The sequence below is a fragment of the Ruditapes philippinarum genome, unplaced genomic scaffold (assembly GCF_026571515.1).
Source record: "Ruditapes philippinarum isolate M1 unplaced genomic scaffold, ASM2657151v2 ctg1760_1_1_1_1, whole genome shotgun sequence".
In the NCBI taxonomy this organism is placed as follows: Eukaryota; Metazoa; Mollusca; class Bivalvia; order Venerida; family Veneridae; genus Ruditapes; species Ruditapes philippinarum.
The window spans coordinates 33975-46990 of NW_026864715.1; the positions used below are offsets into that span (position 1 = coordinate 33975).

Consider the following 13016-nt stretch of genomic DNA (forward strand, 5'->3'; position numbering starts at 1 on the left):
ACTTTACAAAAATACTTTCAAATACATTTTTAAAATTTTCATGAAAACATGAATCTGGAGGCAGTCTGTTTTAAAGGCATCCCTTCAGCCACAGGGGACAAATTTCAATCATATATCTGGATGATTTATCAGTGACCCCAAATACATGTATCAGCTTTTTAGCAAAAATCACTATTTCTAGTGCTTTTGTCACAAAGTAAACTAGATTTTTTGCTTGAAATGAAACAAAAGACTTGAGCTCATTCCAACATGGGCAAGTAGTTCAAGAATGCAAACTATCCTTATTCAAATAGCTTAAAGCAGGAACACCATTTTTAACCTAAAGAAGTAAATGATCCAGCACAGACACAGCTCTTGTTTCACATTTATTTTATTTAATGTTATGTACAAGTTTGTAATTTATGAGTTAGCATTAGGTCCCTTCCTTCTGCCAAAGCCTTGTACTACATTGACGTAACGTCTGTTGTACTGCATACGTCTCTTAGCTCGCCCAGTCTTCTTTTTCTTCTTCTCTTGCTTATCAACCTGAAAAAACAATGGACCAAGTTAATATATTTTAACATGTAACAAGAGCCATGTGAACATGGCCATCCCCCGCCGCATGTGTTTGCTCATTGGAAGAATGTCTATGTAGTAGAGCGGAATAATTCCATTTTAAGAGGTCTTTTGGTAATGAAAACTGATGGCTATAGTGATTACAGATTTGAAACCTATGTGAATACTGATGGCTGAAAATAACAAAGGTCAATTACTGAAAAATAATGCAGGGTAGGTTATCATTCTTGTGTGCTGCATCCCTCCTCTGTAAAATCTATCCACCTATGAAGTTTCAAGTTGATACCTAAAATACTTTTTGAGAAAAAAAATGAATTGAAAAATTAAGTATGAAAAAGAACAAAGGGCAATAACTCAAAAATTATAAAAGGTAGAGTTATCATTCTTGTGCAGTGCACACCTCCTGAGTGAGATCTATGCACCTATGAAGTTTCATTTTGATATCTCAAAGGCTTTATGAGTTATGCTCTGGACAAAAATTAATTTTGAAAAATAACAAAGGGCAATAACTCAAAAATCATGCAGGGTAGAGTTATCATTCTTGTGCAATGCACTCCTCCTCAATGAGATCCATCCACCTGAAGTTTCAAGTTGATACCTTAAATACTTTTTGAGGTAAGCTCTGAACAAAATAGCATGAACAAAAAAAACAAAGGGCAATAACTCAAAAATTGTATAGGGAAGAGTTATCATTCTTGCGCACAACATTCCTCCTCAATAAGATCTATCAACCTATGACATTTCATGTTGATATCTCAAACACTTTTTGAATTATGCTCCACTCAGGTGAAAAATTAGGTATGAAAAATAACAAAGGGCAATAACTCAAAAATTATGAAAGGTAGAGTTATCATTCTTGTGCACTGCACACCTCCTGAGTGAGATCTATGCACCTATGACATTTCATGTTGATATCTCAAACACTTTTTGAGTTATGCTCCACTCAGGGGAAAAATTAGGTATGAAAAATAACAAAGGGCAATAACTCAAAAATTATGAAAGGTAGTTATCATTCTTGTGCACTGCACTCCTCCTCAATGAGGTCTATCCACCTATGAAGTTTCAAGTTGATAACTCAAATACTTTTAGAGATATGCTCCGGACAAAAATGTCGGACGGAGACTATTACTATATCCTCCGCTGAAATTTTTCGGCGGGGGATAAAAACGATTTTATTGTTTCCTCATTCTATGAGACATATAAACACCAGCCTTTGTGTTCAATCAAGTTAAATATTCTAATATCATCAAGGGTTGTGTTTGTTTCATTGGGTTTTACGTCACACCGACACAGTATAGGTCATATGGAGACGTTCCAATTTAACTGGTGGAGGAAGACCTCAGGTGCCCTTCTGTGCATTATTTCAGGCACAAACCGGCACATGAGTAGAACCACAGTCGTTCCATAAGCTAGCTGGATAGCTTCCTCACATGAAAGAATCCAAAGTCCCTGTCAGGATTCTAACCCACAGCGGTGAGGGGCAAGTGGTTTGAAGTCAACGACCTTAACCACTCGACCGTGGACACCCCATATCAAGGTTTTATGCAATATTGATAAACTATATACATATTTACAAACTAGGCTATAGTATACAGGAGGCTACATCATTTCTTCATATATTTTAAATACATTGATGTGAGATATTTTCTTGCATCAACAATGAAAAGGTTTCTGCAAATAGAAATTATTACCTTTGGTGTCTGTCCCTTTACTTTACCAGCACGAGCCAGAGATCCGTGCACTTTACCTAGAAACAAAATACAAGTAATCAGAATAATTTCTCATACAATATTTAATTACGTTTAAAGCACTGCACTCCTTAAATACCTAACAGCTTACTATACATACATAACTGGTGACCTTTACAGACAGAATTCTTAAAATATAAGACAATAAGTACATTATATGAATTTGCCACAGGACAAACACTTTATATTTAATGTTCAAGCAAATTCTTCTACGCAAAATTTAACAGTAACAAAGTACATGTACTAAAGAAGTTTTGCACAATAACCAGATGTTTCTAATTCCATACAAATGGAAAAACATATCAGTAATAATGGGATTTTCTTGATGGTCTCAAGCTTTACATCATAGACCACCAGTCCTGTTGTATACAAGCCTTTTTAAATTTGATTAAAAATCAAATTATGACATGTCATAAATAAAGGAACTGCAATGAGGTACATAAGATTTGAATTTCTTTCATAGTTAAGCTAGGTCACTTAGAAACAGAATGATATAAAACATGTACTAAATTAAAAACCGTATTTTTGTGTTATACTTAGCTCAATTTAAGTGAAAAGCTTTGCTTTTCAGTTTTGAGTAATTTTTCACAATTGAAATATTTTTTTGGAAAAATGGAGCGAGCGATTTATTTGAAATTTTGCAAACAAGTTACTGGTCTAGACCCTCATCAAATGAAACAAAAATTAACCTTTAAAATTATTTCCACCACCATCATGTCAAAATAATCTCAAGGAAGTCCCTTTAACTGTAGGAAAACTGAGTAATCAGCTCTTTTAATTTCCTAATAGAAAATTAATTAAATATATGCAACTAATATGAAACATTTCATGAACCACCATTCATATATTTCACATTAATTTGAACGAACACAAATGAAGAATAGAACTGCAAAATTACTTTAAACAGCCATTATTCACAATGTTAATGCTGTTTTCATTAAGATTTTTGGACACTTATAGTGAATTTTACTTTCCGACTTTCTCCTAGGACAAAACCTTTACCAGGAGTTAGAAAATCCAAACCCAACCTTACCGATTCTCCTAGATTGCCTTAGTTTCATTTGACTGGTGCATTACTGAACATTAAACTATAAAATTTATGGAGAAGAAATCTTAAAATTAAATAGAATTAAATACATCAAATAAATTATTATAAAACTTTTCTTACCTCCCAGCATTTTAATGTTGACCTCAAGAGTGGTCAAATCTTCACAAAGATTTGCCAGAAGGCCAGAGTCCAAGGGCTTGCCTCCATACAAGATAACCTGGTCCTCAACAGAGTAACCTTCCTTGTCAGCTATGAGAGCCTAACAAAAAGAAAAAAAAATATATATGTGTATAAAAATATACAAGGGATTGATTTTCGTAAAAAGTAACTTTGACCAGTTATTTAAAATTGTAGACTGTAGATCTTAAATGAAAATGTGCAAATAAATATTTCCCCTGTAAGAGTGAAAAACTGCATTTTCCCCCAGATAGGTCACCTTCCCTTAAATCTAGTAAAAATTCTCCCAGTCATTCAAGTTTAGTGTCTTATTGTTAATAAACAGAAGTAAAAAAATTGTTTGGGAGGGGAAAGAATGCAGGAAATGCACAAACCTTAACATCTTCAACTGTTTCTGCTCCATTCACTTGGACCACATGGGTCTGTGTACCACGAATGAACAACTGCATTGTCTTCTGCAAGAAAGAAATAACATGTGTGTAGAAATTTTAGCTACAGAAGTCTGCAAGAGGCAAACAGCATTTTGGCCCAAAACCAAATCTGCTACAAGACTAACAGGCCACATAATTGAGTTTTATAAAAGTGGTTTTAAATCTATGTAATATCTTCATTTAAAATACAATAAAGACAAGTGAGCTGATAAACAAGAATCTTAAGTAGAAACTGATGTTAAAATACATACTTCAAGTATCATGGATCAATGAACTAGATGCATTAAAGCAAATATTTCGAAGTTATTTTTCGAATCAGGGTCAGCTTGGCCCTAAAACAGACTCGGCCCTCGAGTCAGCTGGGCCCTATTCCGACTTGGCACGGGTCAACTCGGCCAATAATTATATATTACTTGTAATGATTACTTTTATTACTTTTGATATGTTTTAATCATATCTTTCATGGTTTAACATTTTCACTACTCAAGGATATTGAAAAGTTTTATTGATGAAAAATACCCATTTGTATGTGAATTTGTAGAGAAAGAAAGAATTTACAATTTATATTAATTTGTTACTCCAGACTTTTTGCAAAATGTATCTAAATCTAAACTATCTATATCCTAATATGTTTTTAATAGAGGGCCGTGTTGACCTGTGCCGAGTTGACCCGTGCCAAGTTGACCCTTTACCTAATACCTTATTTTTCATTGTTTAGTTATTGCTCTGTAATAATGTAACTGCAATCTTTACTTTATTGAGACTTGATGGTATACCGTCATTATTTTTTTCATTATAAAGGGTGTTCACTAGCCTAATCCAATATATTAGATGTTACAGGCTTGTTATAGTTTTATGTCGGTCAAGCCCGACTTCTAATAGATATTGCTCAAATATGCATAGCATCATAAAAAATTCAAAAAAGTCTAAATTGTCTTGCCTTTCAAGCTTTATTCAAAAGCTCATCTTCTTTTCTTTCAATTTCATGCTAAGTCATACACAAAAACTCTCAAACAATGTACTAATCAATTTAAAATAAATTATAAACATCATCCATTTTTGTCTATCAGCCATACTGGTTAAGCAAGGTGCTTTACAGATTGATTCCAAATTTTTGAACGGAAAAATATATTCGAACACACTGACAGTGCATGGGCAATTATTTCGTTAAAAAAAAATTTCGTTAGAATGTTCTGACTCAGTTAAACGCTTGCATTTGAATTAGCCAATCAGATTTCGCGCACTGTATGGCCGCCATTTGTTTATCGGCTGTAAAAGGAATTTAAATACACGAGAGGATTTAATCATGATTTTTCGGATGTGACAGTTTAATTATTTTGACAAAAGGTATTTTTTTTATAGTTTTGTTCATAAATAGGTCAAAACTAATGAAAATACATGCTGTCTTAATTGTTTTTCGTTCAGTCCAATTTTCTGGCAGAACATGCAATGGGTTTTTGAGCAATTTCGATATGACATTGCTTTGCCCAGAAGCAAAAATGTTCAAAGCAACATCATAATTATAGGACTATTCACTAGCCATGAAATACTGAGGGTCATTCAGACTAAGTTACACTAACTACACGGCAAAATCCCCATGATTTTAACAAAATCTGACCCGTTTACCTAGGTTTTCGAATTCGTGAATTAAAACCTTTTAAGATTCCTACCTAAATCCTGTAAAAGAGTTCACATATAATAAAATACAAATCAATTCAGAACATGTAGAGAACATTGACCTATTTTAAACTTTAATCAGACTTTTATCTTTGCTTGATTACGTGAAAATAATCATTCTAAATTAAAACTGAAAACCAGCATGAACACAAAATTACGAACCCTCTGCTAAAAATACAAGTCTCCAATAACGAACAGTTAACTGAATTGTCTTCTATAGGGTTTGGACTTTAATATGACATGGTCACATGATATATATTACCTGACATGTATGCAATAATAGACAAAATGATAGCAAAACTTACACGTGCTTGTGCAATTTTTCTATAGCACCCGGAAAAGGAAGTCAAATTTTTGCGCATGCGTGAAAGGCATAAAAGAAAAAGCGTAATGAGAATCAAATAACGGAATTGTACAGCATAGCCTTTTGAATTAACACGGAAAGTCCGTGATGTTATTGAAGGCTTGCGGTATGTCAGACTATTTAAAATTTCCTTACTCTGTTTGAAAAGTCAGTATGTTTACATCTCTTTATATATTTTAAAGTGAAGAAACGTTTCATATACGAGGAAGCTATAGGAAGATGTGACGACTCAAGTATATACTTATTTAACAATTGATATCAGTGTATGATGAAGTGAGACAGAGAGCTCCTCTGATTAAGGTACAAACTCAAATACTACAATGAAGCTCAGACTGACAATAACTTTAAAATTATTTTTCAGAGAAAAAGATATTGAGCAGTTAGCTGCCAAAACCTGTAGGCCAGTTATCTTATTTTAGAAAAATGGAAAGAACATTTTATATTAATTAATACATGTATACATATGAAGTTAATTATATATGATAATGGGTCCGCACAATTATATTATGATTATGGACACTTCTGCTGAAAGCTAATTATTTTCATATTACATATTCGCTCATTTTCAATAAGACACAGCATTTGATGTTCCGCTTGGTAGCTCTTATACGAAGGTTTTCTTGAGGTCAAAATGTCGTTAGAAAGGTGACTGCCACTTTGTGTAATAGGGACACTCTCAGTTTTACATTTCTATCTGTTATTTTTCTTTTACAAGCACCATTAATGCCCTAAAATGTAACACACGTTACTGTCGCCACCCAGAATTTTCAACTTTGAAATTGTGTCTCAGAAAAATAAGTTCCAGAATAAACGAAACATGTGCAATTAGTCATTGCTGTGTGTATATGAACTATGATTATTGGTAAAAATTACATTTGACTGTTAAAATCTCATTGATATAATGGATGATCAAATGTCGCCAAATGCATATAAATAAAAAGTGACAAACCTAAAACAATAATAAGTGGAACCGAAATTACATAATTGAATCGATGCATGCTTAATAATACAGCATATATATAATTATAAGTAAAAATAAGCTTGCAGCCTCTCAAAAATCATTATATTTTCGGAAATTTTCATTTTTTATTCAAATCTTTTCAACAGCATTTTAAAAAGAAACATACGTTACCATTATTTAAGAGCCAATCCATTCAAAGAAGAATCCAAACAAGAAAGAAAATTAACATGTGTGTAACTCTGATATATTAACAACAAATTATGGCGGGTTAAACAGTCTTGCGTCATTTTTTAACCCACTTTCAATGTAAAAATGAAACATACGTTACAGAAACATACGTTATCAACTTTTTTAAAGTAAGTTTATCAAAAGGGAAATTGAAGTCAGAAAGCACGTATAACAACATCATTAACTTCTATTTGACATTAGTAAGTAAATGTTGATAACTTTGGTCGAGTTTTAACTTGTTTTTAAAAGTAACCACAGTGAAACAAACGTTACTTTTATCAAACAGACTTTATATTGTTTACACATGCATATATAAAAAACATAAAATCGAATTTTTATGACAATAGAATGATGTACAGTTGATTCCTAAATAAAAAAGTCGATTTTACATGTAAGTTTCAATTCCGTGATTAAGTTCATAAATAAGCGAGTGTGAAACATACGTTACTCCAACTTACAATTCAACAATTTTTGAAAATTAAAGATAAAGTTGGGATTATCATGCCTGTTAGTAACGGTTACCTTGTATTAGATGTAAGAAGATACAAAATTGTTTTTACAAAGGAAAGATATGTTAATAATATGTTGATGTACCAGCAGAAATGTTAAAAATATTTTACAAGATATTGATGTTCTCAGCAACAACGAATTCGTTTCTGCAAAGAGTTTACTGACCGTATTTCATTCTATATATAATAATGTTAAAATAATATCCATAAATATACATTATTTTACAATAAATTAAATTGTTTTCTCAACCTTTACTTGCATTTGAATAAAATGAAACATACGTGACATCCTATATGGGAATAAATTTAGAACTGCTTAGCAATAAATTTTCCAAATATTAAGAAAGTGAAAAGTTGAATGTTTTGAAACAAAATTGCTAATACAACATTTGTGTATGCGTTCGACCTCTCATATATTATATATGATATATATATCCTTTGAATGAAGACATAAAATAATCATTTCCAAAATTGACTATTTTTGCTTTCTACGAATATTTCACTTTGAAGAAATTAACTGAAAATTAGCAAGGTACCCAACTTCCTTGAATTTTCCTGGGTTAGAAAGTCCCTCTAGATAGAGAATTTACAGATTCTGATATATTTTAAAGACATTTGTTGTTAATATGCAGCCAATATGTTACATTATTAGATCTGAAATCTTCGTTACCGAAGAAATACAGTGTCATTACCAAAATAAATGCCATCCTGTTATATCTTAGTTTCTTGTTCAAAATATTTCTGGCAAACTTGCAAAATACCCTAAACCTTTACTTCAGCGATAAAAAATTGACACAATGACAACATCAAATTTTTAATGTTTTTCAACCTCAAATGCTTTATTTTATTGAGAATGGGCGATTATGTGTCCGAACCGAGATACCCAAGCTAGCCAGATAGTTTCGGTCTCGCGGTTTAGGTGATTTCAAGTGTATATCAGTCTCTTTCAGTTTAATTCCATAATCTTTGGAATCCGTTACTTTTACAAGAATGACATTTTGTTTTCATATTTCATTACAGTTCCCGCATTAAATGTCAAGGTAGTATTGCTAAAATTGAGATTTGACATTGAGACTAGATACTAAAACATTCGAGCACATAATCTGAACATGACCCGTTAATAAATAAGTACACTTATTCAATTTTAGATGTATATTTTGCATATTCAGCATAGATTTTATGATAAGCACTCAACTGTACTGTATTCTTGTCATTAGATTTTTCGATGAATTACAGATAAATAATTAAATTAAACAGCTACAACATATTGAAGATAATTCTGTCTATTTATTTGTTGAAACATTCTATTCAGCTTTGTTCTGGAAAAAAGAACCGGATAGGAACAGTCAGAGCAAATGTACAACCAAACAATTATGTATTGTGAAAGGCATTGTTCGCGCGATGTTGCTTTACAGCCCCTAAATAGAAAAAACTTTACTTCTGAAAGTAGATTTTTTACTTGTTAAATTGTTATCAAATAGTGTTTGAAATACATGATAAATATCAGGAATTTTTATGATCACAACAAAAAGTATTATTCCCTGTGTGTGGTAGCTGCTAGATGCTGCACTGTACAATGCTTCAGTATTGTTATATTAAGTTGGTGCTTTATGGTCTTATAATTCATCACAATACTTAAACGGCTGACTATGTAATGAATACATTTTCCATAAGTTTTTTTTCCAATTTTTGACAAAACAATTAAAATGTATCATTTGGATATTGTAATAAAATACATCTTGAAAAGAAGAAAAAATGTTGATACAGTTCTTAGTGATTTAGTTTGAACATTTTTATGATGAATAATAATATTGTATTTTAGAACGTTTTATCATCTGCTATAATTACCAATATAATTATGTAATATTGAATAATGTATCTCACACTTACCAACAACGTACGTCCTTATATAATTCCTTCTGTGGTGTGTTGTTATATCTGATTCACGTAATTATTTATTTATTATATACCCCAATTCACTTTAAACTGTTTTACTAGAGGGTGTGGATATGTTGCAGTTTCTATTCTTTTTCATAATACCCAATTGATCCAAGAACCTATATATGTATAATATACCTAGATCTACCTTGATTGAACTGAGCCTGTGTTTTTAATTATTTATATTTGTTGTAACTGTTATCGAGGATCACTTATTTCATGAGAAAAATCACACACTTAAAAGATATTAGTAACTTCTGGCGTAGGTTCGTCAATGAGTCTAAAAACATAAATACATATAACAATACAAGTTACTTGGGCAATGTGAACAAGACAACATTATTATAAAATATTGAAACTTAGCAATAAGTACAGTTCTAAGCAGTTCACAAAATGCATATGAACCATTCACGAATGCAATGTCTTGGAAAATGAACGATTTTCCGTCAATAAGTATATACCTTACAGAACAATATGATACAATTATAAAGCAGATGGTGAAAACGACAAAATGACGTTTGCACGTAGGTTAAAGTTCTATATCATAATTTTATACAAACGACACACTACAAACTGATGTCACATAATTCTTTTAATTGTGGCGTCTAGATACTTGCATGCGTTTGTTTTTTAATGTACATTACATGAATCAGATACTTATATTACAGTTCTGTGCATGAAGTACACTTAAAACTTAATTATTAAGCTCCGCCTACTTCGTGTACTGACCAATTCCTTTTGGAAATAGATATCAATTTTTTGCGCATTGTTGTAGAATAATGTACAGTTCCAGTTCAAATGCATTGGGATATAATTATGAAGGCTGATAGGTCTGATCGAGTGATTAATTACAAGCATTTGGACCGTGCATTATATTATACTATAATGAGAGAAAGTAAAATCTATTTCCATTCAAACTTAACATGCTATTACAAAGAGAAATGGTACTGTATTGAGCGTACAGATGTAATTTTCCTGACGTCTTTTGGTTTATCGACAACATATCTGACGTCATATGACGCGTATGCATTCCTTTTAAATGCTACAGCATGATTATATCATGTAATAATGTACTCGTTTGTCCTTTCTGTTTAATTGGGGAATAGTGTGAATTAAGCGTGTTATAGGTATTGATCGACGTGAACGGTCTAAGAAATAAATTGCTAGAATAAGCATTTCGTATTCTTTGAATCCACAAACGGCTGTAATTAAAGCAGTGATCTGTGTAGACACCGCCAAACAAATAAACATTAAACATCCTTGGCATCTTTATAGACAAAATTCAAGCACTTTCTTTCAAGCATGTTGGAGAAAATGACATTGAAACCCTTCGGTTACTGTATTGCCCTTCATTTGGTAGGGGTAGGACTACCTGGGTTTCGATCAGGACTGTCGCAATAATGTAAGTAAGTAGGTAGGTAGGTAGGTAGGTAGGTAGGTGGGTGGGTGGATGGGTCGGTAGGTAGGTAGGTAGGTAAGTAAGTAAGTAAGTAAGTAAAGGCTTTATTTATCGAGGCTACACATTTGGTTTCCCAATCTTCCATGTGGGCCTCTAAGAAAAACATAATTTACAATATATACAACTACAATATAACAGAAATAATTGCAACAACACTGTAGTACAATGTACATTGAAATTATCAGAACAAGAAATACATGTTAATAATTTACAGTCCATTCATAAAGTGGGAAATAATTGTTTAAGTTGGTACCTCAAATGATAAGATTCTAATTTTGTTATAAAATGATTAATTTAATGATGAAAAATGCCAGGATAGATATGAAGCTTGAAATTCCTGAACTGTTTTAGATTTTCTTATGTTAAGAGGGATATTATTCCATAATTTAGGGCCAGAGTATACTAGGGATTTTCTGAAAAATTCTTTCTTAGGTCGTGGAACAGCTAGGTCTGAACTATTTGTAGATCTTAAGTTGCGCTCATGTTTTTGGTAAACAAATTGGAATTTACTTTGCATGTATTGTGGATATGGTAGGTCATTGATAGATTTAAACATTATGATTGCTTTTTTGTATATCATTCTGCCATCAAATCTCATCCAATTTAGTTCTTTAAACAAATCACTGGAGGGTGCATCGAAACTTTTATCTAGAATTATTCTTGCTGCTCTTTTTTGGAATTTTTTGATTTCATTGATCAGATCATTACTGCAATTGCCCCAGATAGTACAGCAATAATCTAAGTGTGGTAATATGTATGAGTTAATAATGTACAGGTAGTTCCCTGATGACCTTACTCTCAAAATTTTATCTTTGGTAATTTATATGCAAGCTTGCATGAAAAAGGTAATGCGGTAATATAAACTGCATCTTGTGTTGGTCTTCGCCATTTAGTTTCGAGTTAGGAGTCATAGATAATGGCTTAATTGTGCGTAGCGAGCAAATTTCATTAATGACCAAAACATTTTTACATATTTTCCATAAACAGATCGTCTATAAAATCAACACCATAAAATGAGTACTTTGAAATGTGTTTTTTATACAAAAATTGGTTGATTTAAAAACACTGTAAACTTGTTAGAAGCCAAAGAATTTTCGTGAATTTAGTAGTTTTGTCAGAGACAAAAAGGCTAGCCACTTCCAAACGAGTAATATTTAGCTCAGTGATTTTGTACACTTTCGGGGTTACAAACACTCATAAGCCCGTTATTTTCTGTTTAAGACTGGTATAACAGACACTAGAAATAACATCAATTTATATTGTATTGTTTTGTGTTGTATCGTGGACTAACCAGTTCTCAAACCTCTAAGCATTCAAGAGGTCTTTTAATGTAAATAAAAATATATCTTTATAAAAATTCTTTACATATGTACACTTTAATCTTTATGTAACATTTCTGTAAAATTTGACTGAAATTCAACTATTAAAAAAGCTCTATTTCCATCTTGGAAAAGCACAACCCTCTGTTTTAAAACTGACATGGCCTCTTAAAATAAAGAACCTAATCTCAAACCCCTTCAAGTATCTCTAAAATTCTACTGTTTAGTTTAGCCAACAAAGTGATTGTTATATATATGACTATCACATGCCAATGAAGTACCCTACACGATGCAGTTACCTGCTTTAAGATATTTTGTCTATTATATTCATTTTCACAAATAGTTAATGGTGTATCTATATGGGACTTACAAAGGTAATAGCAATTTGTATAATATGTTATGTAAATATTTGTTCCTATGCTATGGTGGCATATTTCTGCCACAAGATAACCTGATACCTAACTAGTTAATTAAGAGGTTAACTAGTTACGTAACTAGTTAACCTGATACCTAACTAGTTAATTAAGAGGTTAACTAGTTACGTAACTAGTTAACCTGATAACTAACTAGTTAGGTATCAGGTTAACTAGTTACGTAACTAG

The 13016-nt window shown here is 31.9% G+C and overlaps 1 protein-coding gene across 2 annotated transcripts; it reads right to left on the reverse strand.

Annotated features, from left to right (window-relative positions):
- Positions 1–352: 352 nt before the first annotated feature.
- Positions 353–6072, reverse strand: LOC132726612 (ubiquitin-like FUBI-ribosomal protein eS30 fusion protein). Of its 2 annotated transcripts, none has more exons than XM_060711951.1 (5): positions 5942–6072; positions 3903–3983; positions 3472–3610; positions 2247–2302; positions 353–525 (listed from the first exon to the last, which is right to left on the reverse strand). In XM_060711951.1, exons 1-5 carry the CDS (start codon positions 5996–5998, stop codon positions 400–402), a joined length of 459 nt encoding a protein of 152 aa, XP_060567934.1. In that variant the 5' UTR covers positions 5999–6072; the 3' UTR covers positions 353–399. The 2 variants fall into 2 exon arrangements, with proteins under 2 accessions (XP_060567934.1, XP_060567935.1); XM_060711952.1 differs by lacking the exon at positions 5942–6072 and adding an exon at positions 5799–5863.
- Positions 6073–13016: the final 6944 nt, after the last annotated feature.

What these genes read in the sequence shown, in the direction of transcription:
- LOC132726612 (XM_060711951.1), bottom strand. Translation starts at nt 5,998, where the DNA reads ATGCGCAAAAATTTGACTTCCTTTTCCGGGTGCTATAGAAAAATTGCA. An exon ending in AAACAGTTGAAGATGTTAAG is followed by an intron (nt 3,611 to 3,902) that starts GTTTGTGCATTT and finishes TCTTTTTGTTAG; the next exon opens with GCTCTCATAGCTGACAAGGA. An exon ending in TAAAGGGACAGACACCAAAG is followed by an intron (nt 526 to 2,246) that starts GTAATAATTTCT and finishes TTGTTTTTTCAG; the next exon opens with GTTGATAAGCAAGAGAAGAA.